General features: G+C 37.9%; 6 protein-coding genes and 1 long non-coding RNA gene across 12 annotated transcripts; 2 read left to right on the top strand and 5 right to left on the bottom strand.

Annotated features, from left to right (window-relative positions):
- Positions 1-270: 270 nt before the first annotated feature.
- LOC103857901 (protein EARLY FLOWERING 4) lies at positions 271-26,874 on the top strand. 2 transcript variants are annotated; one of them, XR_004456410.1, is made up of 3 exons: positions 271-857; positions 892-1,389; positions 26,830-26,874. XR_004456410.1 is itself a non-coding variant. In XM_009135155.3 (2 exons), exon 2 carries the CDS (start codon positions 976-978, stop codon positions 1,318-1,320), a length of 345 nt encoding a protein of 114 aa, XP_009133403.1. In that variant the 5' UTR covers positions 276-857; positions 892-975; the 3' UTR covers positions 1,321-1,534. The 2 variants fall into 2 exon arrangements, 1 of the variants encoding a protein (XP_009133403.1); XM_009135155.3 differs by lacking the exon at positions 26,830-26,874 and having other exon boundaries at positions 276-857; positions 892-1,534.
- On the bottom strand, positions 1,546-3,433 carry LOC117132814. Its single transcript, XR_004456411.1, has 2 exons — positions 2,917-3,433; positions 1,546-2,247 (listed from the first exon to the last, which is right to left on the bottom strand). It is a non-coding gene; the product is annotated as an uncharacterized LOC117132814 (long non-coding RNA).
- LOC103857902 (flocculation protein FLO11) lies at positions 3,432-6,266 on the top strand. Its single transcript, XM_009135157.3, has 5 exons — positions 3,432-3,639; positions 3,726-3,843; positions 4,374-4,488; positions 4,620-5,747; positions 5,822-6,266. Exons 1-5 carry the CDS (start codon positions 3,432-3,434, stop codon positions 6,080-6,082), a joined length of 1,830 nt encoding a protein of 609 aa, XP_009133405.2. The 3' UTR covers positions 6,083-6,266.
- On the bottom strand, positions 6,257-8,124 carry LOC103857903 (clathrin light chain 2). The gene is made up of 3 exons (XM_009135158.3): positions 7,755-8,124; positions 7,013-7,166; positions 6,257-6,765 (listed from the first exon to the last, which is right to left on the bottom strand). Exons 1-3 carry the CDS (start codon positions 8,042-8,044, stop codon positions 6,415-6,417), a joined length of 795 nt encoding a protein of 264 aa, XP_009133406.1. The 5' UTR covers positions 8,045-8,124; the 3' UTR covers positions 6,257-6,414.
- LOC103857900 (DNA-directed RNA polymerase V subunit 1) lies at positions 8,290-17,952 on the bottom strand. Its single transcript, XM_009135154.3, has 18 exons — positions 17,394-17,952; positions 16,823-16,912; positions 16,392-16,518; positions 16,195-16,310; positions 16,056-16,103; positions 15,801-15,965; positions 15,312-15,470; positions 13,334-15,214; positions 13,065-13,240; positions 12,884-12,959; positions 12,655-12,782; positions 12,320-12,477; positions 11,820-12,094; positions 11,553-11,726; positions 11,323-11,463; positions 9,303-11,236; positions 9,095-9,209; positions 8,290-9,010 (listed from the first exon to the last, which is right to left on the bottom strand). The coding sequence occupies exons 2-18, from the start codon at positions 16,901-16,903 to the stop codon at positions 8,585-8,587; spliced, it is 6,180 nt and encodes a 2,059-aa protein (XP_009133402.1). The 5' UTR covers positions 16,904-16,912; positions 17,394-17,952; the 3' UTR covers positions 8,290-8,584.
- On the bottom strand, positions 19,818-21,727 carry LOC103857898 (protein Ycf2). 4 transcript variants are annotated; one of them, XM_033288009.1, is made up of 7 exons: positions 21,562-21,727; positions 21,210-21,268; positions 20,968-21,063; positions 20,654-20,872; positions 20,482-20,566; positions 20,318-20,407; positions 19,818-20,242 (listed from the first exon to the last, which is right to left on the bottom strand). In XM_033288009.1, the coding sequence occupies exons 2-7, from the start codon at positions 21,234-21,236 to the stop codon at positions 20,073-20,075; spliced, it is 687 nt and encodes a 228-aa protein (XP_033143900.1). In that variant the 5' UTR covers positions 21,237-21,268; positions 21,562-21,727; the 3' UTR covers positions 19,818-20,072. The 4 variants fall into 4 exon arrangements, with proteins under 4 accessions (XP_033143900.1, XP_033143899.1, XP_009133400.1 ...); XM_033288008.1 differs by having other exon boundaries at positions 20,482-20,570; positions 20,655-20,872; XM_009135152.2 differs by having other exon boundaries at positions 20,318-20,395; positions 21,562-21,726.
- LOC103857897 (auxin transporter-like protein 1) lies at positions 23,026-26,777 on the bottom strand. 2 transcript variants are annotated; one of them, XM_033288006.1, is made up of 7 exons: positions 25,277-26,777; positions 25,019-25,174; positions 24,748-24,933; positions 24,522-24,634; positions 24,152-24,433; positions 23,868-24,075; positions 23,026-23,660 (listed from the first exon to the last, which is right to left on the bottom strand). In XM_033288006.1, the coding sequence occupies exons 2-7, from the start codon at positions 25,142-25,144 to the stop codon at positions 23,211-23,213; spliced, it is 1,365 nt and encodes a 454-aa protein (XP_033143897.1). In that variant the 5' UTR covers positions 25,145-25,174; positions 25,277-26,777; the 3' UTR covers positions 23,026-23,210. The 2 variants fall into 2 exon arrangements, with proteins under 2 accessions (XP_033143897.1, XP_009133398.1); XM_009135150.3 differs by having other exon boundaries at positions 25,019-25,183; positions 25,277-26,776.
- Positions 26,875-27,058: the final 184 nt, after the last annotated feature.

Genomic DNA, 27,058 nt, shown 5'->3' with positions numbered 1-27,058 from the left:
TCAAAACAAAAAAAATATCCCATGACCCAGCTTCCAGGAACCAAACTCTCATTACTGCTTAGATTTCACGGATCACTATAGCTCTATTATCTTTTCTCACTTCATATATTTTCTAAGACTTGCAAATAAAAATTATTGATTCAACGTAGTAGTAGTAGACTAAAGGTTTGAATGTTTACAAAATGCACCGGTGTTAATAGACACAAATTTCTGCATTTTCTGGGTCAAAACAAAATTTTTACATTTTTTTAGATCAACACAAAAATTTCTACCTATATCTATATATTTTTGTTAATATTAGGACTACGTCGCAGTTTTTCTTCCTGTTGGTATTTAGATCCTAAAATTATTAACCAATAGCAGAAGAAATATAGATTTTGTGTAATGTCTAGCATTATTGATGTGAGAGATTTAGGTTTGTTTTAGTAAATGTCTAACTAATAAACCCTAGAAGTGCTGACCAGATCAAAGGCGCGTTTTAAGGAGTTGAGAAGTAAGATCATGCATGCGTTTGTGATTGTGTGAACCTAGTTCTTCACCGTGGCAAGTCGTATACCAGATACACCTTTCATATAAATACAATAAAAATATCTTGAGATATTTCTCAAGTTAGAGAATCATTGTAGATCCTTATCATCTCTCCGTTTTTAAATTAATTAAAAAATCAGAAAAGTGCAGAAAAGCGCTCTTCTTCACATCTTTCCAGTTTTTTCCCCAAACGCGTGTTCTTCAATATTCGATACGGTACATGTATGTGAGATACACGCTCTGATGAGGCACGTGGTGATTGAACAGAACTACTTGCCTCTGTGTCTATTTATCATCTTGTCTGAAAGATATTTCCTATAAATATCTGGTTTTTCTTTTTTTTTTTGAACTGTTTTTTTTTTTTTTTTCTTGTGTGCATCGTAAAAAGAAGAACACAAAATCGATACCGTCAGTTGATAATATTAATTTGGAAAAGAAATTATTTAAATGAAGAGGAACGGCGAAACGAAGCGGCGGAGGAACGTGGCAGAGGAGGCGGAGCAGGGAGGAGAAGATCCGGCGATGTGGGAGAATCTAGATCGGAATTTCAGACAAGTGCAATCGGTTTTGGACAGAAACAGATCACTGATCCAGCAGGTCAACGACAATCATCAATCAAAAATGGCTGATAACATGTCGAAGAACGTAGCTTTGATCCAGGAACTCAACGGAAACATCTCTAAGGTTGTTTCCATGTATTCTGATATCAATACCAATTTCTCATCGGCGTTTCACGGTGGCAATAACCGACACGACGGTGGTGGTGGTGGTACCGGAACCAGGGCTAATTAATCAACCCCATCTTTCTTTGTTGGACCGGCCGGTTTGAAAGTTTGAACAGTCGGTTTAACCAATGATCTATGTTAGTTTTGTTGCAATGATTGTCCTTAGAAAAAATCCGTGCGAGAAAACCCATCATTTGGGTTATTTTAATTATGGTTTTGAGTCTTTTTCAATGTGTCTCTACTGCAATTTCTCTATTAATAGTAGTTATTTAGATTTTCCATCTTTTATTTATTTATGCTATTTGAAAGCTCTTCTTGCATGATCAACGACATTATTGAAGGCTGTGTTAGATTTTGCAACTTGGAATAAAGTCGTCACGTGGTGGTGATGCAATTTGGTATGACATGTAAAGCGATCATTTATAACAATTGTTTTCTATTGACTAAAGATCATGTTCTTTTAATTCGAACAAACATAATGCGTGAGTTTGGTGGTTCAAAAACTATTACAATCTGAATAGAAAAAAGTTTGTTGGTTCAAAAAGATGAACCCACAAAATCAAATAAACAGTAACCAAGAATACTCTGGACCAGATGGGCTTAGACAGAATGTGTACGTAGTTTGGATATCTTGGACCAAGGCTGGGCTCACTGGACCATTGAGTTATGTTACATTCATCACAGATTAGGAAAGTTATGAGGATCATTAATTTTCTTCATAGAATTTCTTATTTATTAGGTCAGCAAGACCACAAAATCCTAGGTAGGGAAGGGAACACAAGCACATCTGTTGTAAGTTGTAACATTGGCTAATCCATTCCACAAATTGTAACATTGGCTCCTCCAAAAAATGAAACAATAGCATAAATCTTACAAGACATTTAAGTAGCAAAAAGCCTTGTTTATTTCTGTGCTACATAAGATTATTTAAACAGACTAGTTATGAAGAATATAATTTAAATCTTAAGGTATTGTAGAATTGTTAGAAATGAATCTGCATAAAAGGTACCATCGAAAGCTTAGCAAGATAACTCAAAAGTATACTGATGTAGGCTGATAACCAAATAAACAAACATCAATCTAAACTCGCCAACTTGTGAAAATATTGACACATCAATTTTTTTTAAACATTTATTTTCATTTTCAATTCATCACTAATCAGCTAATAAATAATTATAAAAAATTAGTATGTACCTAATTAGTAGGTAAATAATGACAGATTTAAGGACCTAATCACAATCTTTTATGGCTAAATATGGTTTCCGAACTAAATTAGGTGTTCAACTAAATCACAACTTGTTTGCTAATTAGGTGTTGAACAGAGTATAATATAATCCATTTCTATTAGAAATCTGGTTCCAAACTAGATTATTTTTTAACAATTAGGCTTATAGTTTTCTTTTTCAAATTAAATAATCTGAATTCAACTAATTAAAAGCATCATTTCTAGCTGTAGTTCAACAAACTAAACTACACATTGCAATAATGTAAAGAAGCACAATAATCTGAAGCTTATAGATGTATCTCCACTAGTTCTTCAATCATATGTTTATGATTGCACATAGATAACATGCTTCTAAGAAGTAACAATACAAACATTGGAACAATCATTGAGTAACAAAAAACATGGAGAAGATGCAGAGAGCAGAGGAGAATCAAAAACCTTAGGATTGAAGCGATAGAAACAATTGAGAGCACATTAGGTAGCAGAGCATCGGTCCAGAGATGTCCCGTCCCCTCAACAAATCTTAATTTTAAAATAATAAACTATTTTCCAATTTTACCCTTCTTCAAGATCAATAATTACACTCCATGCCACTCCTTCCAACACTTTCTTCTCTCTCTCGATCTCCAAAATCTACCATTCTCTCTCTCTCTCTGCTGCTGGGTTTCTCTTTCCCTCCGTTAATTTGTAGTGGGTCTTGAGCTCCGTTCCTCGACAATGGCGGTTTCTTTGAGAAAGCTCGTGTCTTCCTTCTAAAAAAAGTTCACTTTTTGTTTTGTTTTGCTTTACTTTCAAGTGAAAATGTGTTCTAAATTAGTGTAAAGATTCGATTTTTTCGTGTTGGGTTTCTTTAGTTTGGTCTTTAGATTTAGGATATTGGAAGTAAATTGGAAGTTAAGTTAGTTTTTTTTAGTGATCTGTAAGTTTGGTAACTTTGAGAGAGAGAGAGAGAGATGAATCGAAGTTTTAGGGCACAAGAGTCGTCGTCGTCTCTGTTGATGGATTCAGCAGAGAGGCAGCAGAGGCAACAGCTTAGGGCTTCTATGATGGCTGAGAAAGATGAAGAGTTATCTCTGTTTCTCGAGATGAGAAGGCGTGAGAAAGAGCAGGATAATAGTCTCCTTCTCAACAACAACCCTCATGAGTTCGACACTCCTTTAGGTAACATTCTTACCTTTTTTGTTTTATTTCTAATTTGGGGAGGCAGGCAACCCTGATTGTCTTCTAATTTTGTTATGGTTGTGTAGGTTCAAAGCCTGGAACTTCCCCGGTGTTCAACCTCTCAAGCGGTGGTGGTCCGGCGCGGAAGACAGGTCCTCCAGATGATTTTCTCAATTCTGAAGGGGATAAAAATGACTATGAATGGTAGCTTCTTCACCATAATATTTGTTTGTAAAGCTAAGATATTTATTTACATGTTGTGTCGGTTTGGTTCATAGTAACACGTTCACCAGTGATTATTTGAATGTCTTTAGACACCTTAAGTGGAAGCGGTTTATGTAATCTTTGTGATTATATCATTACGTATTTAAAGCTGTGGTAGTATAGTTATTAGTTGCTGTGTTGTAACCTTAAATGTTTTTGTTTATTTGTGATTGTTTGGTTTCTTCGGATTTCATCATTGTCTCTCTATATTAGGCAATGTGTTGAATCCAGTAGACTTGAATTTGGCGTCGGAATATAGAACCCTGTGGTTGTGAGGTTTGTGAGTGTTGCGTATCTGAGATGTACACCGGCATTGAATGCTTACGAGTTTGATTGCTCGCTGTATAAAGTGTTCATGTTTTTAAAAAATTGTGAATGATACTGAGAAAGGCTGTGGAAAGTGTTAGTTGTAGTGTATCTCCTATCTCTGTTAGACATTCACACCCTAACTTTTCTTTTGTCTTTGGAAGGCTTCTGACTCCTCCAGGTACTCCTTTGTTTCCTTCTCTGGAGATGGAATCACATAGGACTATGATGAGTCAGAGTGGTGATTCAAAGGGCCGCCCAGCTTCATTGACTTCTAGGGTAATAATGTTATTCCTTACTCTTCTTACCTCCTTTTCTTTTATCAAACCCTGGATTCTAGATTAACAGCTAAACATAGTGCAACTAATGTTAAAATAACGCTCCATTGTTGTGTTTTGTATTTGTTGTAGCTGGCGAATTCCTCATCAGAGCCTGCCGCAAGGAACCATCTAACATCTAGACAACAAACCTCTTCACCTGGATTGAGCTCTTCCAGTGGAGCAACTCGGAGACCTTCATCATCTGGAGGACCTGGATCAAGACCCGCCACTCCCACCGGAAGATCATCATCAACACAGACAACTAATTCAAAACCCTCAAGGCCTTCAACACCCACCTCTACTAGAACCACCGTCTCCTCAACTACACGACCTTCTTTGACTCATTCCAGGTCCAATGTATCTGCAACCACTAAGCCTGCATCTCTGAGTAGGTCAGCAAGTTCATCTCGCCTCACACCTACTGCATCTAAACCAACTACTTCAACCACTAGATCTGCTGGTTCAACAGCTAGATCTACTACCACTAGCACCGGCACAAAATCTGCAGGTCCTTCAAGGTCCACCACGCCTCTGTCAAGATCTACTGCTAGATCTTCAACACCAACGTCAAGACCCACACTTCCTCCTCCTAAAACCATATCGAGGTCAGCTACACCAACTCGCCGTCCCATCAGTTCTGCAACCACTACAGCAAAGCCGACAATATCCAAAGTCAAGCCTTCTTCTCCAGTGGCGAAGCCTATGCCAACACCATCCAAAACCCCTGCTGTATCACGTCCAGCGTCTCCAACAGTGAGGTCAAGGCCATGGAAGCCATCAGACATGCCTGGCTTCTCACTAGAAACTCCTCCGAATCTAAGAACAACGTTACCAGAAAGGCCACTTTCAGCGACAAGAGGCAGACCCGGAGCTCCAAGCCCACGATCTGCTTCAGTTGAGCCAAGTGGTCCTGCAGGAGGAAGACCGAGAAGGCAGTCATGCTCACCATCAAGAGGAAGAACACCGATGCACGCCAGTGGTAGCTCTGTTCCTGCAGTTAACCGTGGATATTCCAGAGCCAATGACAATGTTAGTCCTGTGTTGATGGGAACCAAAATGGTGGAGAGAGTGGTGAACATGCGGAAACTGGCTCCTCCCAGATCAGATGACAAGAGTTCTCCTCAAGGTAACTTGTCTGCAAAGTCCTCTTCACCAGACAGTGCTGGCTTTGGAAGAACACTCTCCAAGAAGTCCCTTGATATGGCTATAAGGCATATGGTGCGTAATCTCCCTCTCCCTCTATCTTCTTTTCCCATTAGTAACTGATGAATCAACGTTTGTGATGTAAACAGGATATTCGTAGAACCATACCAGGGAATCTGAGACCACTAATGACAAACATTCCAGCATCATCAATGTACAGTGTGAGATCTGGACATACTCGTGGCAGACCAATGAATGTTTCAGACTCTCCACTAGCTACAAGCAGCAACGCGAGCTCAGAGATCAGTGTGTACAACAACAACGGCGTTTGCTTAGAGGCTAGCGAGAAGGAAGATGATGCAGGCAGCGAGAGAGGTTGCAGGTCTCCTTCAAGCTTACAAGGGAGATGAAAAAATGTAAAACCGTTGTCTTTGTCTTTGACCATCGAGATCGTCTCTGTCTTTTTATTATTATTATTGTGAGTTTCTTTCACACGAGTTTGGCTATGATATGTGAAGTAGCGTTTTGACATTTTATGTAAACCTCTCCACTTCCACTCGTCTTACTTTATAACATTAACCAAGTGATTTGTTATTTTAACAACTTCGCTTATTTGAATTCAAACATGAATGTCATAAAGTATAATCAGATAGGACATAAGCTGTTTATATCACACACGTAATGGAATGCAAAGAGAGAATCACATACATGAAAGCAATGGGAAAAAACAAAAGAGGGTTTCTTAAGCAGCAGTAACTGCCTCGGTGGGCTTGGTTTCAGGAACATTCTTTGGAGGAGTAGCAGCAGTAGTAGTAGCAGCAGCCGCCTCTGGTGGAGGTTGAGGAGCGAGTTTCAGGTGAGCTGGCGGGTTCTGTTTGAGCTTCAGCAATATCTGTCTCATTCTTGAGAGATCGGTTGGCTTACCAGGCTTTGGACCTTGAATGACAGAGATTGTTGGCTTCTTAGGGTCTTGCTCTTTCTTCCCTCTCCTTTTCTCTATAGTTGGAACCTCTTTAGGAACTAACTCTGCTATTGCCTTCCAGTAGTTCTTGCTGGCTTCCGCATAGAACTTCTCTTGCGTCTCCATATACAGCTTTAAGTGTTCAAAGACAAAACAAACTTATGAGTAATAGTTCGACACACGCTGTAAAAAGGCACAATATGCAGCTATAATAGACACTCATTAACTACACAAACCTAAAACACATTTGAAAGACAGTTGTGCAGCTTAGGACAAAATGTGAAAACTAAGAAAGCCATAGGACTTACTTCCACATGGCAACAACAGCATATTGAGAAACAGATGATTCAAACTACAATCTTTTGCTAAAAGAACAAACCTTTTCCTTCTCTCTGTTAGCTGCTTTGTTGTTTTCACAGGTTAACTCCCTCTTCTTATGGAAATCCTCTTTGAACTGGTTTGCCTCTTCAATGATTTGGTTCCGCAACTCCTTTTCTTTCTTCTCCTTCTCCTCAAGTTGAATTGCATTTTGTCTGCACCAAATATAAGAACATAGCACCATATTGATACTAGCTTCCTTTTAACCCTTAAGCTCTCTCTCTCTGGAAGATGATTCTATTATTATTAATCTTAAGAGACCCTTTTATAGGCCAAGGGGTACATAATAGTTCTCCTAAACTTAAATGAAAAGGAAAACATCCAAAAGCCTTAGATTCTTTGTAAAAAAGTAATGATTCTAATTGGAATTGCCTTTCTTGCGATGGTACCGTGATACCAAAGCGTGTATCATAAATTTTCATAGACGAGATCAGATCTATTCATCCAACCAACTCAATAACTATTACAATATGCAAACTTTGGCATTAAAAAAAAAGGCAGAACATTACAAACAAAAACAAAAGTTAAGCTAGAAGCGTCTTTTTGAGACACAGATCCTGTCAATTTTAAACTCAGATCCGATCTAATAGACAACTAAACAAGGATTATGCATCAAGATCAAAACTTGAGATTAATTTAACAGATTCATCACCATCCTCTCCACTAAAGCTATCAACTTTACTCAATTTTTCTCTGACAGAAGTAAAACTAAATCAAGAACAGAGTTCCAGATCAGATCTAACCTTCTCCATTCTCTAAGAGCAGACCCCTCATCAGACTCCATCTCTGACGGCGGCGGCAAGATGGGACCGTCGTGTCCACCGTTGGATCCGAAGACGTCGTCTCCGTTCGAGTAAGCTCCGTAGTCGGAGGACGGCGCTGCGAAAACATCGTCGATGGGGTCATCTACTTGACCAGAGCCGTCGTAGGCTGAGAAGGAGTGATCAGTAGTGGTGTCGAATGAGCCTGAGACTGGAACAGACTCAGATGCGTCATCTCCGAGTATAACGAAGGAATCGTCAAAGACAGACATCTCTCGAGAACAAAAAGGAGCTTTGGTTCGAAGAGAGACAACTCACGAATCTGTCTGAAGCTTAGAAAATGGAAACAGAGAGTTTTTCTTTTCATTTTATAAAACTTCCTAATGGGCTTTTCAAGCTTCGTAATTGGGCCTTTTGGTGACCCATTTAGATGTTGTATTTCGGTTTTATTGATTTGGTTTGTAAGCAATTTATTAAAAGTCGCATGAAAACATAACATCAAGTCAGAGAAAGGAGATAGAGATGGCTAACTAATGCATTGTTTTAACTTCAATAAATAGTCAGATGTCAAGGTAATCACACTAGAGATTACCGACCGAAACCTAAAGACTTATTTTCAGACAAAAGAGATGCGCAACTAGAGAACTGCGTTTACACATTGTTTTGCAGTTCGCATCAGAGTTTCCTAGTGGATAAAAACCGTGCAATCCTCTCCACTCTTTATGTACATCTCAAAACAAAAGAGTGGGTGATGTTGAAGTCTGATAGAGAGTCTTTTTTACCTTTCCTACCAAAAGACCTGAGGCTAAAACCTAACCCTGAGGCTCTGTCTGATAGTCCTCACCTCCATTACCAATAGGCTGAGATTCTTCAACTTGAGACTGAAGCTGAGTGTCTTCAATTTGAGACTGAGGCTGAGTGTCTTCAGCTTGAGACTGAGGCTGAGTGTCGCCATCTTCATTACCAATAGACTGAGGCTGGGAGTCTTGGCTTCCATTATCAATAGGCTGAGTCTGAGACTCTTTTTCACCAGGTGGTGTGGCTTCTTGGCTGTTCTTGTCTCTGTTTTCATTGTCCCTCTTTCTGAAGTACTTTGCGATGAACTCTTCAGCTAGGTTTGGGAACTTCTCCACCAGATAGTTGTTGATGCACTTCCTGTATGAAAAGTCTTGTTTTGTCCCATCAGTCGACACAACAAAGAAGCACCTGGACTCTGTGAACGTTGTGTGCTTATCAACCTACAAGAATATTTTCACATCAGACCTATATAAGGCTAAGTAAGCTTTTAGAAGAGATGCTATAAAGTTGAAAGCTATTTTTACCGTGATGAAATCAAGACCGGGACCAAGCTTAGCATCTTTCTCTGGATGGTAGTTCAAAATCTGCTCCAGTACATATGTCTTGTCTTCATCCGAGATTGGTTCTCCATCAGTGTACCTTCATCGAAACAACACAGTTTTACAAAGATGTATATATATATATATGGAATCTGTAACTGCGTAAGTGACACATAGAGCTGGAAAGGCATACCCGGACTGATGCATTATTTTCCTGAGTCTTCTCATGACTGGATCGACATCGGAGAGAAGCTCTTGCTCCTCAGAGGTGAACATGTCTACGCGCTGTCTTGTTGCTGTGAACATTGGACCCATAATACTCTCAGATCCAGGGGTCCTAGGAGGACGGTTCCTCTTCCAATCTGCGCCGCCACCACCACCCTGTGACTGTGAGCCAGCAGATGGATATCTCTTGTTTGGAACTCCCCACTGACTTGTCTCATTCCCTTCCTTCTCTCCGCTGTTGGTCGCCTTCAATGATACCCACGGGTTTCCATCATCTTCTTGGGCATCCTTGTCTGAAGCAGGGGGGCTTGGCTGTCCCCAAGAACCCCAAGCAACAGAAGTTGGTTCAGCTTCTGAATTCTTCTTTTTACCCCAAGCAGCAGAATCTGATCCATTTTCCGAATTGTTTGTGTCCTTAGAACCCCAATTAGCAGCACCTAATTGACTTTCAGAGTTCTTTTTGGCCTGAGAACCCCAAGCAGCACCACCACCTGATTCAGTTTCTGGTTTCTTCTTACCCCAAGCAGCAGCACCTGAGCCTGACTCAGTTTCAGAATTATTTTTGGCCTGAGAACCCCAAGCAGCACCATCACCACCTGATTCAGTTTCTGGTTTCTTCTTGTCCCAAGCACCCCAAGTAGAAGCACCTGCGCCTGACTCAGTTTCAGAGTTCTTTTTAGCCTGAGAACCCCAAGCACCACCACCTGATTCGGTTTCTGATTTCTTCTTGTCCCAAGTACCCCAAGCAGCGGCACCTGAGCCTGACTCAATCTCAGATTTGTTTTTAGCCTGAGAACCCCAAGCAGCACCACCTGATTCAGTTTCTGGTTTCTTCTTACCCCAAGCAGCAGCACCCGAGCCTGACTCACTCTCAAAATTATTTTTAGCCTGCGAGCCCCAAGCAGCACCACCTGATTCAGTTTCAAATTTAGATTTATCCCTGGAACCCCAAGTAGCACCACCTGACTGAGTTTCCAAGCTCGGGTTCCGGGAAGCCCAACCACCAGCACCTGATTCAGTTTCAGAAACCCGTTTGCCCCTATTACCCCAATCCGCACCACCTGATACAGCTTCTGAGCTCTTTTTGCCCCAGGAACCCCATGCAGCAGGAGCTGGTTCTGTTTCTTTGTTTTTGGCCCCAGAACCCCAAGCACCAGCATCTGATTCAGTTTCCGGGTTCTTTTTGTTAGTAGAGCCCCAACCAGCAGCGTCTGATTCAGTTCCCGTGTTCTTTTTGTTAGTAGAGCCCCAAGCAGCAGCAGCTGATTCACTTTCAGAGTTCGTTTTACCCCATGCAGCAGGAGCTGGCTCAGTTTCAGAGTTCTTTTTACCCCAAGGTTTGTCTGAAACAGCTTTGGGTCCCCAAACGTCAGAAGAAGGCTCGCCGTTTTCTATGACAACAGAATCATTTTGAGCTGGTTTTGTTCCCCAGTTCGGTGTTGCATTTTCAGCATCATCTTTTGTCTTTGATCCCCAAGCGCCCCATGAATCTGTATTGGTAGCTTCTTGAGCATCCTTTTTACTGTTCCAACCAGACGAAGCATCTTCCTTCTCAATGTTTGCAGCCTTTCCCCAACCAGACTGCGTGTTCTCCTCACCACCTGCGTTTTTCGAGACTCCCCATTCTGAGCCACTACTGCAACCATTCTCCCAAAGAGAACCGTTGTCCCACTTGGATTCCGATGCCTTGCCTTCATCAAGTAGATTTTGAAACTCAGCACTGTCATCAAACTTGGGCTCTCCAAGAGCAGAGTCTCGCTCAGGAGACTCAGCCCATTCAGCCATTTCTTCCTCTGTGACATCAAAACCAGGGGAAGAAACGTATGCATCTGCAGTTTTGGTGGATCTTACCATCTGGAGAAAGCTGAATACATCAGTTTCATCATCATTCTCCAGACCAGTCTGCAAATAAGTTGACAAATAAAGAACATCAGATTGCACGAAAAAAATTTAGAAGACAAAACTCAATATCTGGTGAGAATGTCTACCTCTTTTTTGTTCCATAGAAGCTCAAACTGTGAACCTGTACCAACATCCACGCGTTTTCCCCAAGAACAAGATCCAACTACTGTTGATAGAGAATCTTTATGGCATTTCTCAGCTGCTTTCTCGAAACATTTCCTTGGCGCCTGAAAGCATAAGAAGTAACTCTTGTTAGTATGGATGGCCAGTATAGAAAATACTTTGTAATTGGACATTCAAGCATCAGAAGACTAACAATAAGAGTTGCTTCTGTGAATGGAGCTTTGATGTTCAAGGACCGAGTCAAAGCCTTGTAACCTCCAGAATTGAAACCTAGCATATCCCCTGAACAGGTCATGTTGTTTGCCACGAGAATGATATGTTCTTTCAGAACTCCTTTGGAGACCTTTCTCACTGAAGCTGAGAGACGCTGCAAAACAATGAGCACATATGATACCATACGTTAAATATGACAAAGTATCATGCTTTAAGTGCACGGATCAGGAGTAAAGTAATTGAGTACCTGAACAGCTTGCTCAAAGGCGCAGGACAAACCAAGCAGCTCTTGAACTTGCTTTATGGAATATGGGATCGACCGTTTTGTGTCTATTAGATGAAGAACTGAAAGACATGAGTCAATCACAACCCTCCATGCATCACCACTTTGCTTGACATCAGATTTTTCAACGGTGACATCCAATACCCATTCCCCTCGGCGGGATGCATGACGACTCCGGATCCAGGTTGTCGTTTCTGGACTATTCCAGATTATATTTGCTGAGGCAATCCGTGGATCACCTAGAGACAGAAGTATTATAAAACAACATTAGTCTACTGTAACATAAGCTTGATAGCACAACTACAACGTGGAAGACAACTCATTCAGACTAGTTGAGGAAAATGATTTTAAATCTTTTATCCGTCAGGTAATCAATCTAACTAGAAAGATTTCAAAAGAAAGACTCTACCCTGTTCGATAAATCAAAGTGATTGACAGTTATAATGAAAGCATTCTTCAAGTACCTTTGATCACTGTTTCGAGCAGAACTGGGTATATTGTATTGCAGAGAACATCCAGAGTTCTTTCCAGATCAGGATCAGTGGCATTGTAGGAGGAAAACATCAAGCACGGCATATCAGAATCTTTGCTCGAGCCTGGACCTCGGAAAGAGCAGCATTCACTGTTCATTCGAGAAGAAATTAAACATAATCAGAGCACAAAGTTTAAGAAGCTAGACAAGTATACATAATAAGACAAAGAACAAAGATGATGGACAGAAAGAACTAGTAAGCGAGAAACCACCATCAATAATTCAACCAGAGGCGATGTTCATAGGAAAAGCATATCATGGACATACCTGACAGACAAATTCATTTTCTTAAAGTCCTCAGCTTTCTTCTTCTTTTTTTGGACTAGTGAGTTGATTGCATCCTCGCACCTCTGAAGTATGTCCTGCATGCTGATGTTCCACCCTTCCAACAATGTCTAGTAAACCAAAACACCAATTACAAGCAAGAATTAAAAAGATTCAATGGCAGGTAGAGTCTTCCAGATAGATTTAACAGTACAGAGATTAGAATTCAAACCTTATTAAGATGAATATGGCCATGTAGGCATATATCCATTCCAAAAATTTCTGAAATCGCTTGTTGCTTTCTGTATCTGCATGCAAGTAAAGACATAGACCAACGCAAAGAGGATAAGTAAAAGCAAAAAAAAAAAAAAACACTAAAACGAACAACATAATTTACTAAGACCAGTACTTACTCGACTAGAAACTCCACTGCAGTATCTTTCAGACTAACTTTCTTCAGCTTGTTCCTAACTGTGTAAGCAGAATTCTCCTGGCAGTACTTTTTCCCACAGCGGCATTCATTCAGATAAAGAATCACGCGCCGATCATTGGTGGTGTTCTGGAAGTTGACTTTGCAGAGTAGAACTTCCTGGTAGAAGAACAAAAACAGAAAGCAGTATAAGCATACAACAATACAGAAGAACAAAGCTTTATTGAGAAGACAGCACCGAGAACACTTTACCTTCATTAGTTCCCATGAAGAGTTGCTATTTGGGGAAGAATCAAGCACCGCTTTATAGGCGGGATTTGACATGGCGGTAGCTGCCAATACTCCAACAGGGTCTCCCGCTTCAAATAAACCTTGATTCTCATTGTCAGAACTCAGCTCATACTTGAACTGCACGATGGAGTTACTGCATGTATTTCTTACAGTTCCATCGTTGGTGATGACTATGTCTCGCAGAACAGCCATAAGATTCTTGAAGAGCGTCCCAGGCTCAGCTAACCCCCTTGAAGAGCGGACAATTACCTCCCTTGCCGCAACTGAATGAGCCATCTCTTCATAAGGATCAAGTCCGTGAAAAAAGCAGCCCTTCACAATTCCAAAATCTCCAGAGGAAGAAGTACTGACATACTTTTTCTTATAAAACTGAGCCATGTCTTCCACCAGAGTCTTCGTGTACAACTTCTTCTTGTCTGAAAGCTGAAGACCCAGGAAGCCAATCTGCTGCACCAGCTTGTTTATTGCTGAGTTGCTCTTGATGTCGATCAAGTTCCTCATCGAATACGACTTCAGCATGAAATTAGCAGCCACTTCCTTCACTTTCTGGATGCTGTTCTCTAGTTGGAGTTCGTCCTCATACGATAACCTCAACCTAGACACCATAGGAGAAATCTCCCGGACGATGAGATTGTGAATAACTCCCATGTCTTCCCTAGACATGGACAAGTCTTCCAGACTTAAACTAAATCCCTGAGGATCTAGATGTTCCATCAGTAGCGGCTGCAGTGAATCAAAGAATGCCAGTGCTTCCTTTGGACCCTTCTCCACCATGATTGCGGTTACAATTCCATTGATTATAGACGCCAACGCATCAACCCCAAAATCAAAGGACAGCAAATCACTTCCACCAACTATGAACCCGTCCCCTCTGCAACTAAGACGCTCAGGAAAGGCAAGCTGCAATATCTGGAAAAATGTCCAAGCCGGGCCAGATTTACTGGACTTCACTACAGCTGGTGGTGGGAGAGATCGAGAGCCATACATAGCTAACTGTTGAGCAGATGCTTTGTCCAAAAACACCTGCTCCATCATAACCCTCAGAGACAGCAAAGAATCCAAACCCAGCTGCAGAATCAGCTGCCCAGTATGTGAGCTGCGAAGTTGCTTATCCACTGAAAAGAGCTCCAGTACCTCTGCCTTAGCTGTGAGAGACTGGGGGTAGAACAGATGGACACAATCACCATCAAAATCAGCACTGAGAGGGCTACACATCAGGGGATTGATCTTCACCGTGTTGTCTTCATGAACATACACTCGAAGTGCTTGCAGAGAATGCTTATGTGTTGTGGGAGGACGGTTGATAAACACAACATCTCCATCCATGACCCTGCGATGCACAATCTGCCCGGGTTTAAGGACTGTATGCCCCTTGGAACCGTCCCTCAGAGAATAGGTAGTAGAACCTTGGGTATAGCTTAAGCACATCTTGTTGTCCACCAACTCTTGTAGATATCCAATGTTGTGGACGCTAACTCTCTCCTCAAATGTGATCCGATGTGCAATTTCCATAGGGATCCCCACCTCATTCACATTCCTGAAGGCATCTCCAGTGATGACGCTGCGAGAAGAGAAGCCTGAACCTTTCCGAATGAAAAGTGTTCTCATCTTTTCTGTCCAAGCTTTTGAGGAGGAACTGTCCGAGATCTTGGACACCCCGAATCTCATGTCAATGTTTCTTGTTGGCTTTGCAGTACCCCTCACCTGAAGATAGGTATCCACCACTCTAAACATTTCATTGGCTTCAGCTCTATGCGACTCAAAGTTCGTCTCACCAGACCTAGAGTTGTTGATCGCTACCACTTTCCTGAGAACGTCTTTTAGCTCGATTCTAGACGGATCCTGAAAAAAAAGAATGGCATACATTCCGGGTTAGTTTGTAAACAAGCCAAAAGTAATCAATGAACTCAAGAAAGCATTTTGGTTTCGACGGCCTTACCACTGACATGGAGTTGGAACCATCAGAAACTTCTGGCACTGACAGACAGTTAGGCGGGACTGGAAGATACTCTAAGATGTATCCTTCTTGAGGAATATGTCCCTTTGCTGTGAGCTTCTTTCTTGTCTCTTCAGGAATCCGTCTTAAAATTTCCTTTACCTGACAAGGACAGAAGGTAAGAATGCCTGTGACATTAAAACCCTAGAAGATCCAGGAAACTATAAGATCACATAGCAGCCATTTACAAATGTATACTAATTGCTTCTTCTGCCCAAACATTCGCACAGAAATTCAAAAGTATAGATATTTAGCTTAGCATGCTTGTATCCAACAACGTTAACTAATCTGATAGGAAGCCTAGATTATACCAAAAGAACTTGAATTTACAGAAAAATCCTAGCAAAAGGTTCTGCACATGTTATATAAATACAAAACAAAGTATTTAAGGTAACGCATAAGAAACAAAAGCATGGAGAAGAAAGTAAGAACCTCTCTTGCTAGCAGGGGCCGGGTATGGTCGCTTCCATAGCGGTAACCGTATCTTTCCAGGAAATTCCAGAAGCCCTCCTGAAGTCTTGTTCTAGATGGGAGCTTCAGTTGAAGATATGAGGCACCATCTGATGATTTATCTTTAATTGTGATGTTCGAAGCTTCCTAAAAGAGTAACTCAGTTAGTTAAACTTAAGACAACCCAACTATAGAAAGGCGACATGAAACAATCAGAATGTGTATGGCATTACTCACCTCACAACAGACGCCTAGTAAGCGCTCCGCAAGCCCAGAACTTGTGCTCTGTAATCATAAGGTGAACACAATTGGTCAAGGTTTTTTACGGTTCATGCTAGATCTTACTAAATTTGAGAAAACTCAATGAGGTACTAACCTTAATCTTCTTTATCTTGAGACACTTCAAGCAGAGAAGGCTCAGCATCTGTTTCAACTCACTAACATGAGCGGGATGGTATATAGGCACTGGCAGATGTATATACCCAAAATGACCTAAAAATGAAGAAACGAACATCAATATTACAACAACCCATGTAAGAACAAGAAGATAGCAAGAAAACAGAACTAGTTTACCTTCACATTTATCAGGCTCAGTGGCACCGCAAGCTTCACATTTACCAAACTCCAGAGGTAACCCCAAGAATGCGTTAGAGAGTTGGCTAGCATGGTTGATCCCAGCGTCACTAATGGATGCTAGACGCTGCAAGAAAGAAAGATAGACCAGTGAGTAATACAAGAGTAGCAGAGGATATATCTCAGAACAAACATATAGCACTATAGCTGAAGCGACTATATAACAGAGCTGAGCTCACTTATCACTTCAAAACTTGGTGCGAACTTAACCAAAAACATAGAAAGGGGTTTTGGCTACTCGTCTTCCTTACTTCTTGTGTTTGGAACTAACTAATCATGAATATTCTAACTTAGAACTAAACAAAGCCATACATGCAACTCCAAACAAAAATGCAAGTAGTCCAGAGAGGACAAACTCTTGGTTAACTTACGATCTGACGATGAGTAGCAAGAGCGAATGAGATTCCAACAATCTCTGCTTCTAGAATATCTGATGAAGATGCTTCCTCCATGACAAAACCCTAAAAAAAAGTTTAATCCAGACAACAGCGAGACCGAGTTAGAGCACTTACCAGATCAACCAAACAGAGAAACGAAGACAGTATCAAGTCTCACTAAAACCCACAAATCTCTAAATAGAAACCCATTTTTTTGAAGAATCGAAAAAAAAAACTGCTTAAAGGAACAACCTTTCTGCTCGTTTTCAACAAAATCGAGAGCAGAAGAGACAAGATAAAGGCGAAAGCTCGTAACTTTCGAACCGGGAGAAACCCACATTTCAAAACCCCACAGGTAAAGGAACAACCTTTATGTTCTGTTTTTCACGAAATCGAAAGCAGAAAACAACGAAATCTCCAAACTTTCACACCGAGAGAAAGAAGCTACATTTGAAACCCTAAACCCAGAACGGATAAAATAAAACCCAGAAACACGGCGGCGTAAGTTCATGATCCACACTGGAAGAGAGAGAGAGAGAGAGAGAGCTGGGTAAAGGCAAAATACCTAAGGATCGACGGAGGAGTTTGACCCAGTTAACCGGAGACAAGGGTTTTTGGAGGAGAAGAGAGGAGGGAGAATCTGAGTGAAGAAAAGAGTGAAAGTGACGGAGAGAGAGAGACCCAAGAATCTGATTTTCTCCCAAAATCCTTTCTTCCTCAGCCTCTAAACAATACACATTGCATGCAAAGTGGGAAAAAGATGCTCACTTTGACCAAAAAAAGGATGCTCGCTTTAATTTTCTGAGTAAATTATTAAATGTGATACAGTCTTACGAGTTAGATAGCACTAAACGATGATGGTGAAAATGGTTAAAATCTAGGGCTAAGAACTTTTGGAATCCCAACCACCACAAAAACTTTAAACCGGTCGGGTTGTATAGTTATACCAATGGATCTTGTAAAATTTTATTTTAGGTTTTGTGTATTATCTGAATTCAATTAGGTTCGAACAGATTGAAAATCTGAAAATAATCTGTAAAAGAATTAGATCCAAAATAATTTTGGAACTATATAAGTAATTTAAATATACATTTTCATGTTTATTTTGAAGAATATTTAAAAGCTAACAATCTGAATGAGACCAAAAATGTGATCCAAACTCAAACATATATCCGAAATAAAATAAAAAACTAAATCTTGACTTCCGCAAACGTACATGTGTTTGTTTTTATTTTTTTATACATATATATATATATATATATATATATATATATATGTTTTACATTATTAGTGATATATATTTTAGCATCAAACATATATTTAAATGCTAATATGACTATTTCAAATACAATAAATTGTAGTTTTACAATTTATATGCTAAAGTTTAAATTGTCACATGTATTTGTCGCTTTTATTATATATTTATGTTATCAAATTTTTGTTTGATTATTAAAAGAATTAATGCATGAAACAATATATTTGAATTTATTTGTGTATATAGTTTAAGATGAGTTAATTTTTACGCATGTATTATGTCTTTTACTAATGTTAACTTGTTCTTCCAAAATATTATATATTTTACTAATATTAACATGTTGGGTTAGCTTTGGATTGACTATGACATTTTGCTTTCCATTAATGAGTTGTGTATTCACACTTATGATCAGGTCCGCCTCAATATTTTACTGGACCCTGTACAATTTTAATTTTTATATGAGTAATATTAATAATCTGTAAAAATAGGGCCTTAATTTTTTTTAAAACGGGCCTTAAATCTTAACTAAAATTTTGCAAAAATAAAAGGGTCATGTACAAATGCACCTTGGGCACATCCCAAGGGCCGGGTCTGCTTATGATATACGACTAGCTTTAATATACAAAGTCCACCAAAGCATAAATTAAGTGGTTGTCCGCGAATTCGCGGATATAAATATTGTATGAAAATATATATCATGTATACAATGTCATATAGTTTGAAACTTTAAAAATATAATTTAGAACTTCAAATAATTTAAAAATAAATCGTAAATTTTCTGTAAATTTGGTGTAAAAATAAATGATGAATATTTAGTAATAACAAATTCTTGTGGAGTTGTATATGTAATTATCACATTAACTTCACTAACACATATTATGCATCTTATTCAAGCTCTTCTTATTTTTTCATTATCATTTTGTTATTTTTATTAAATTTTTGCTAATGTTTTCCTATTTTTTTACATATTTTTTGCCAAATATTTATTTTTCTCTCTAAAAAGTAATATAAAACATACAATCAATAAATCAAAAATATATCTTAGAATTCTTTTCATTCATAACATTACCTTATACACTATATTATTTGACTTAAATGCAAAAACAAAATTTTAATCAAAGTTCTCACATGTTCCGTGAAATATAATATGTCCAATCTTTAAAACCTAATTATTTATAAAGCTTATATGGAAATTATAACAATTTTTTTAAGACTTCACAGATCATCAACATGTAAGCAAAAATCACTTAAGTGACTTCTCGTTTAATATATAGGAGAATTTGTATTTTTTATAAATGTCTTATAAACTCATATAAATAATTTAAAATTAAGATGAAATAATTTTGTAAGACATAATAAGTAATTTTATTAATTTTTTAATTTTTTTAAATGACTTATAAGATATATAGGGACATTAAGTTATTATATTTTTTATATATGAATATAATGTTCTATATAAAAATATGAAATCATTATATTGATTTCTATAAATTGTGTTCTACTAATTATTTTATGTATTATATAAATATAAAAGAATTAATCAAACATTATTGCATTTTCTATTATTTTTGACAATTAATTACAATAAATTATTATTTGTAATATCATCTAGACTATTTGGTAAGTGATATTAATTAATTATAGAATTACATTTTATTGATCTAATTAAAATAATTATAAATTGAATATCTTTCAACCAATCAAATTATAATAATTTCTTAAAAACTCTCTCTATGATGACTACTAAACAAAAGTAACTTAACATTTAATATATAGGAGGATTACATCACAAACTAATACTCAGTCTTTAAATAATACTCAGTTTTACATCACAAGCATAGATTACATCATAAACTAATAGTCAAGAAGACCCACACAAAGATGTAAAGATGGGTTCTTTAACCGTTTTTACTGCCAAGACTAGTTACTCTTTTAGTCCAACTTCTTAGCTTCTTTACTTCAATGATAGTTACAGGAGCTCATGACTCCTTAGGTGTCCCACCTTGTGGGTCTCTTCCTCTTCTTCTCCTCTCCACGTACTTCCCTCAGCAGCTCTTTAAGTTCTTCACATAGCGGTTCTAGAGTCAGCTGAATCATCTCATCATCATCATCAACAACACTATCCTCCTCATCACTTAGCCATCCACAGCTTTTGGCACCTGCAGAGTAATTATTACAACATTAATAAGAATAATTCATGTGTTGTGAGATGTTTATGGCCATGAGTTTGTTACCTCCAACCGAATGGTGCGCATAATCTGATGAGTGAAAAGCTACTGGCGGTGATGCATAATCTATTACTGATGCTTCTCCTAATGAAAAAGCTGTTGGTGATGAGTCCATAATATTTGTTTCTCGTTAGTTATTAACAAAGCATCAGTTTGGCAAGTCAATGTACCTGTCTCGGCACCACATCCCACCAAAGATGCTGAGTTGCTACCAACATGGTCTCTTCCATACTCAACATGCTGCTCCTGCTCCTCCTGTAGTACAAAAATGTTGCAAGTTAAGTAGCCTAATGGGTAAATCAAGTTCAAGAAACCAGTCTTTAGTCTCAAATAGTTGATAACCTCTTCTTCTTCTTCCTGAGCCGTTTGTTCTTCTTCTTCTTCTTCTTCAGCCACGTTATTGTCTTGTTCTTCCTGAGCCATCTCTACGTTATGTTCCTCAGCCATTGCTTCTTCTTCTACAGCCACGTTATTGTCTAGTTCTGCTTGCTTTTCAAGACATTTGTTTAGAAGCACCGAGTAACTAAACTCTTCGATCAGAAACCATTCCCCACCATACAACTGAAGTCCAAAGAGGAGTGAAACGTCACTTTCAAAAGAAATTCTTTAAAAGGAAGTAAAAATGGAGAGCTTAAAACCGAGGGACACGCACATACCTCTAACAGTTCCTTGATACAGACCTTGATAACACCCTCCTCAAATCCATATGCTCTCATTGCATCACGTGCCGCATCCTCCCGCATCAATCCCTTCTGCAAAAAAAGAGAGAACAAAAGACACCAACTTAAAGCCAGCCAGCCCCTAAGACAATAGAGAGAATCATATACATTCTATTTCTCTCCCAAACAACCATCACACACTCATCTGTTCAAACTCTGTAAGACAGTAAAAAGCTTACCTTTCTTCTTCCTCTACGCGGCGCCATTTGTACTAATCCCTCACGATTCTCTGTGATTCCTGGTTGGAGAAATTCAAACAGAAAATCTGTTAGCCTTCAGTCTTTGAGTGGTTCTTAAATCAAAGCAATCACTTTCATATGCAAAGAACATAACAACATTCAGACAAAAACCTTGGAAAACAAACCGTTGAAGATAAAAATCGAATCTTTCGCAAACTACAGAGCAGTAACAGCAGAGACAGTTCGAAATTTTCTAACTTTCAATCCCAAAGAAGGCCTAAACAGCAAAACAACATAAACCCTTAAAATCACCAGCATCTTTAGCGACCAGAGAGAGAGAGAGGGAGCTTACGGCGGCGATGGAGGAAGTTTTTTGCAGCTGGAAAAGATAAAACGAGCGCCGTGAATCGCCTCGTCTCTCAGAAGCGTGGGCACGAGGTGAAAGACTGTGAAGGAGGAAAGAAACAAATTATTAAATGAGATATTTTTAATAACTATCTACTAGACTACTACTACCTACCAGTCATGTAAAATCTGAGATTAATTAATTTAATTAAGTTGTTGTTTGATAGATTTTTTTCCTTTTCTTTTTGTTGTTTGATAGATTCTTTGGGTCTGACTGTTTACAGTTGAAATTAAAATAAAAGACCAAAAAAAAAGACATTGAATATATTTATCTGTAAATATAAACTTTTTTTTTTGCAAATCTTCACGTTAAAATAATCTAAGATTAATGGGCAATATTCTGCAAGCAATTTTAAAAATGTTGTTTTCTTTAACTTTTTTCTATTGACTATGCAGGAGATTGAATGTATAATCTTGATTTGGTCTAGTTAATTGTATCTTAATGATTTCTTTTAGTGTGGTCGAATTTAGGTGGTTAAAAGGCAACTTTCTTTGGGTGGTAGAAAGAGTTTGTATTCATCGGATAGAATTATAACAAAGTAAAAGATTGGATAGCATACGATTTATTTGTATTTCTAGCCTTTCGGTTGATACTAGATCTCTATGTTTGTAAGTGTGGTTGAATCCATTGTGATCATGTACTATTTATGTGATTAATGATAAGTTGAAGTTGAGAAAGAAAAAAGAAGTAACTTGTTCTAAACTTCAACACACACACACACACATATTGCTCTTCACACTCCTTGCCACTCGTAGAGCTCACTAGTCACTCCTTGTCTTTCTAATACAGCAAGCTAATCAAACATTCTATGTAACGACATCATTGACCTTGTAGTCTATGGATAATATATGAACGAACTTTAACTAAATATTTTTAGTACTTGCAATGCAACTAGAAAAAATATATATAAAGAGTGTCCTACATACATGAGCATGAGCATGAGCATGCTCTTCTTTTTAAAAATCTAGCCTTCTCCTAAATGGACCCTCCAAAGATTGGTTTCTATAAGGAATTCTCTAGTGTTATAATTTAACGTACTTTAACCAGAAAAAAGTTGATAAAAGTGGTATAAAAGAAAAAGTAAAGAGCTTTACTCAAATCATATCATTGGTTCTCATATCCTTTCACATGGGAATAATAACTTTTATTAGATCTGGCCAAATGAAATTACTTGTCAACCTAATTTGTGGGATACCACACTACTTACATTAAAATTGTATAGACGTGACTCTAATAAAGTTTGTTTTATTAATGCCATGTTTGGTACTGGAGTTTGAGAGATGTCTTTAGATATTGAGTTAGCCTGAAAACAAAAGCTTCTGATAAGCTCAGCTTGTAACCTCAGGAAGTAGTCTTTCCGCATTTGGAGTAGTTTTTGTTTCTGGTTTATCAAATGGAACCACTAAGCGCGAGTACCAAACATGATAAAATTTTATATATGAAAAGGTTATAGCTTAAAAACATGAAACAATGAGTAAAAGGTTTTCAAACTAACAAAAACAATTATAACACTTCAAATGTTCATTAAGAAGTTCAGCAATTTGTGTATTGGCTCATAAGCACTCCCTTCCCCGTTCAAATCGGCTGACCAAACATCAGTGACGAGGAGGACACTGATAACACTTTGCAAAGAGGCCGAAAGTATCAACTTGTTTAATGAAATTAGTCATACTCGCCCATCCTCCTAAACCAAAACCAACCACAAACACCCAAACTACCACCACCACGTTCACCACAAACGCACCTCTCCAACCACCAATCACCGCCGGTGGCTTCTCGGTCGCGTTTTCACGGGAAGAAGCAGAGCGGTAAGTGAAGATGTGAGCGAGTGATGGGATGATGTAGACGGTGAACGTGACTAGGAGTGCACCAACAGCTGAGTTAATTGGACCGAAGAAAGGAAATATTATGGCTAAGAACCATATTGGAATCACCACTGGTAACCTTGTGATGGCTCGTAACAAAATGCTATTTGTGTCGTGCATTCCGATTACTTTCTCCCACACGAAATATAGCGGTGTGCATGCGAACCCGAACGTTATAAACTGCATCATATCAATTATTATATTACATACCAAACAATATACCTTATCACATTGTCAACAAGGAGTTGACCTAATGAGTAAAACTTTTAGGTTAAAAAATTAAAGGATCATAGGTTTAAATCACCTTGTATGAGTATGGTTTACGAGTCCAGAACTTCGTAATCATTATAAAAAACAGTTACTAAACTTTAAAATGTCCAAACCTACCTGGTGGATCAGCATGAGGATAACTGCAGAATCGCGCCACGGTGAGTTAGGAAAGAGGGAGAAGGCATTAGCATGTGTGAGAAGCTCATCTCCAAAGGCCCAGTAGACGGAAGCAGCTGATGGTATGGTTAAGGTGAAGACATAAAGTGTAGCCATCAGGTATATGTACTTGAACTTTCTAGGCCTCCACATTGCATGCATTATCTCCCTACAAAATTCAAATTATCAACATGTAAACGTAAAAACAAATAAAACGTAAACAAACAGTCAAACCATGTACTCACACTGTAACAGCGTGGCCACCAAAAGTGTACAATATATTAGTGGCTCCTGTGAAATACAGAACGGGCTTAGTTGGAGCGGAATGAGTCACTCCTTCGACCTGACCGTGGACTAGAGCCGCAATGGTAAGGTACCAAGCGGTGTAAGTGGTCATGCCAAGACCGAGAAAGGACCATATCCTGTAGTTGTGAAACGATGGGATAAACACTGTGGTTGCACAACACGCTCCGAATATGTAAGTCCATGTCCTCTTGTCCAGCTTGTCGTTTATATAATATATGTTACTGTCCATTATTGTTTCAACACGATTAAAACCCACACACAAAAAACAAGATGCAGTTTTATTATAATAACAAATAAATTGGGAGATACCTTGCACAGGCGATGAGTTGGATTACAGAACCAAAGAGGAGAAATGTGCAGTTGAATGTTAATCCTATAGCTTTCCAATATGGACCAAGCAGACCATCTAACACTTCGAACCACTGCCAGTAGTGTTTTAACGATATATATATTATTATTAACTAGGTCTAGTATAGACTAAAGATATAATTACGGTGGATATACTGAATCTATAAGAGAGTTTTGATAGTGTGACCTGAATGACATGGTTGTTGAAGTTAACATTTTGTTTCTCTTTTCGGCTTCTATACTCAACGTAGAGAACACTGATGAGATAAGCTGTCCAGCTTCCCATAAAACCATAGAAAATCTGCAGAATTACACCTGATGCCATCCCCATTTGTGAAAATGAATAAGGTAGTGTCAATAGAACTTGAGCCACCTGCCAACAAATTAGAATTATTTCAATCCTTAAATATAAGACACATGTAATTGGTTTAGTGTGTGAAAATTGATTGATACAAAACCTGGTTTGAGGCACAGCTAAACCAAGCATCATAAACAGAACCACCATGCCATAGAAAGCTCTTCATGCTTCCTCTCTGTTCAGTCTCATCTTCCATTATTCCTTCTTCTGTTTCCTTAATCGACATCTTCAAAATCTTCTTCTCCACTTCTTCCTCCTGCAAAAACTATACAAATCAAGTGTTAAAGATGTAAACTACATTTATAAAAGAAAAACTTTGGATAAAACATTGAGGAATTAAAAGAAACATTTTTTGAACCTTAAGACAAGGAAATGACAGAAAATTCTGTCTTCTTCTGTGTTTATATCCCTAACTCTCCTTTGTCTTTTCTATTTGATTCTCTTACTTCTTTGTCTCTGTTGTGACCGAAACTAGCGAAGCATTTACGACAAGAAGTCGTATATAACTCGATATTTATCTGCTTTTCTGTTTGGCTTGGTGCTTGTTTTTTCTCAAGTTGGTCCCATAGTCAAATAAAAAGTTTGGAAATAAGAAAATTGATTATTTTGGTCAAAATCATGGAATAAACACCTTCCTGTTATGTTGATTATACTTATCATATCTAATATTCCCACAAGTCTATGATTTCTTGATCTTTAAACATTTTATTTCCTTTGTAATAGATCTAAGAATTAGATTATAGTCAACGTTTGTGGCACCACTTTCCTGTTTAAATTTGTTTGAAATAAGAGTATGTAATTTTCTAGGAATATGCCGTAATTATAATTACTTTTTACGCTTAAAAGAAACAACATTTAGAGGCCAATGTGTCTTATATGGAGTAACCTTTTCTCTCTTTCATACCTGCACTTTTTGTATTGTCATTATTACATCCAATCCACTAATGGCTGGCATTTCAAGAAATGCTCGATTAAAAGTGTCAAAATTATTTCATGCGTCATAGACTCATAGCTGTAGGAGCGCATTCTAGTTATTTATGTGAGCAAATCATTACAATAAAATCATTCTATCAAAATGTTATCAATTATTTATTCAAAACTGCTTGAATAAACAGACTGATTTTTATAGCAGTAAACACATCTAAGTAATGAATCTTTATTGTTTTTTTTTTGTAAAAATATGGAAAGTATGAAATTCTAATTTATTATGTATCAAATTCAAATTTTCTAATTTGGATACCTAACCATCTTAGTTTGACCACAATGACCAGAGATTATTTTCCTTTTGTTTTCATTTTACTACGCAGGCACCTTATGACACAACTTCCATCTTAATCAGTTGCCACCAGGGGATAAAGCATCATTAGGTGAGAATCTCTCAACACTAATAATATATGGATATTTTTTTCAAAAATTTATTTATACAATTAAATTTTAACGTTTTGAAAAAAATATAGCAATGAAAAAGTGATCGTGTCAGAGAAATTCTCGAAATATGTTGAAACTCTTTTGAAGAAAAATCTTTTCGGTCTATTTTTTTGAAACAACACTTTTGTCTTTTTTTTCTTTATTAATATTTTAATTAAGAGACCCATAGAAAAAAAAAACCATTGATGCGGGTGCTACTAGATGAACTTGAGAAAATTAGATGATGTAGCTTAACTAGAGGCTACAGACTTGGCTAAATATGTCAGTGGCTCATTGTCATCTTGTGTTTAAAGAAGTTTTATAGTATCAGTTTCTCTCGTTGAAAAGCGGTTAAAATAAAATTTATCATTCCTTCAATTCCGTTAAAATAAATATTTTAGAGAAAAAAATTTGTTTCCTAAAAAATTACAAACTTAAAAAAAATATGAATTTATTGAATTATTATTGGTTAAATATTATTGAAAATTGATAATTACAAAATATATATTTATTATAGTGATTTATTGTAGTTTCTTAATATGTAAAAACACTCTTAAATCTATATTTACGAATCGGAGATGGTATTAAACATTTAAGATACCCTAAAAACAAAAAAAAAGAGTTAGAGATGATTTTAACATGCAATGCAATAAATTAAGGTGGCTAGAACATTTAGAAAGCATTATGAAAAAAGATAATGATGTTCTTACGTTACAAATTCCAGATTTCATGA

The sequence above is a fragment of the Brassica rapa genome, chromosome A03, assembly GCF_000309985.2.
Source record: "Brassica rapa cultivar Chiifu-401-42 chromosome A03, CAAS_Brap_v3.01, whole genome shotgun sequence".
NCBI lineage: Eukaryota > Viridiplantae > Streptophyta > Magnoliopsida > Brassicales > Brassicaceae > Brassica > Brassica rapa.
This window is presented reverse-complemented; position numbering and strand designations above follow the sequence as displayed.

What these genes read in the sequence shown, in the direction of transcription:
- LOC103857901 (XM_009135155.3), top strand. Translation starts at nt 976, where the DNA reads ATGAAGAGGAACGGCGAAACGAAGCGGCGGAGGAACGTGGCAGAGGAG.
- LOC103857902 (XM_009135157.3), top strand. Translation starts at nt 3,432, where the DNA reads ATGAATCGAAGTTTTAGGGCACAAGAGTCGTCGTCGTCTCTGTTGATG. An exon ending in TGAGTTCGACACTCCTTTAG is followed by an intron (nt 3,640 to 3,725) that starts GTAACATTCTTA and finishes ATGGTTGTGTAG; the next exon opens with GTTCAAAGCCTGGAACTTCC. An exon ending in ATATGGCTATAAGGCATATG is followed by an intron (nt 5,748 to 5,821) that starts GTGCGTAATCTC and finishes TGATGTAAACAG; the next exon opens with GATATTCGTAGAACCATACC.
- LOC103857903 (XM_009135158.3), bottom strand. Translation starts at nt 8,044, where the DNA reads ATGTCTGTCTTTGACGATTCCTTCGTTATACTCGGAGATGACGCATCT. An exon ending in GCTCTTAGAGAATGGAGAAG is followed by an intron (nt 7,167 to 7,754) that starts GTTAGATCTGAT and finishes TATTTGGTGCAG; the next exon opens with ACAAAATGCAATTCAACTTG. An exon ending in CTAACAGAGAGAAGGAAAAG is followed by an intron (nt 6,766 to 7,012) that starts GTTTGTTCTTTT and finishes GAACACTTAAAG; the next exon opens with CTGTATATGGAGACGCAAGA.
- LOC103857900 (XM_009135154.3), bottom strand. Translation starts at nt 16,903, where the DNA reads ATGGAGGAAGCATCTTCATCAGATATTCTAGAAGCAGAGATTGTTGGA. An exon ending in AAAATGAATTTGTCTGTCAG is followed by an intron (nt 12,478 to 12,654) that starts GTATGTCCATGA and finishes TCGAATGAACAG; the next exon opens with TGAATGCTGCTCTTTCCGAG. An exon ending in GCTCGAAACAGTGATCAAAG is followed by an intron (nt 12,095 to 12,319) that starts GTACTTGAAGAA and finishes TTCTGTCTCTAG; the next exon opens with GTGATCCACGGATTGCCTCA.
- LOC103857898 (XM_033288008.1), bottom strand. Translation starts at nt 21,236, where the DNA reads ATGGCGCCGCGTAGAGGAAGAAGAAAG. An exon ending in GCTCAGGAAGAAGAAGAAGA is followed by an intron (nt 20,571 to 20,654) that starts GGTTATCAACTA and finishes CATTTTTGTACT; the next exon opens with ACAGGAGGAGCAGGAGCAGC. An exon ending in GGGATGTGGTGCCGAGACAG is followed by an intron (nt 20,408 to 20,481) that starts GTACATTGACTT and finishes CATCACCAACAG; the next exon opens with CTTTTTCATTAGGAGAAGCA.
- LOC103857897 (XM_033288006.1), bottom strand. Translation starts at nt 25,144, where the DNA reads ATGTCGATTAAGGAAACAGAAGAAGGAATAATGGAAGATGAGACTGAA. An exon ending in CAACTCATCGCCTGTGCAAG is followed by an intron (nt 24,434 to 24,521) that starts GTATCTCCCAAT and finishes AATAATGGACAG; the next exon opens with TAACATATATTATATAAACG. An exon ending in TCCTCATGCTGATCCACCAG is followed by an intron (nt 23,661 to 23,867) that starts GTAGGTTTGGAC and finishes GATATGATGCAG; the next exon opens with TTTATAACGTTCGGGTTCGC.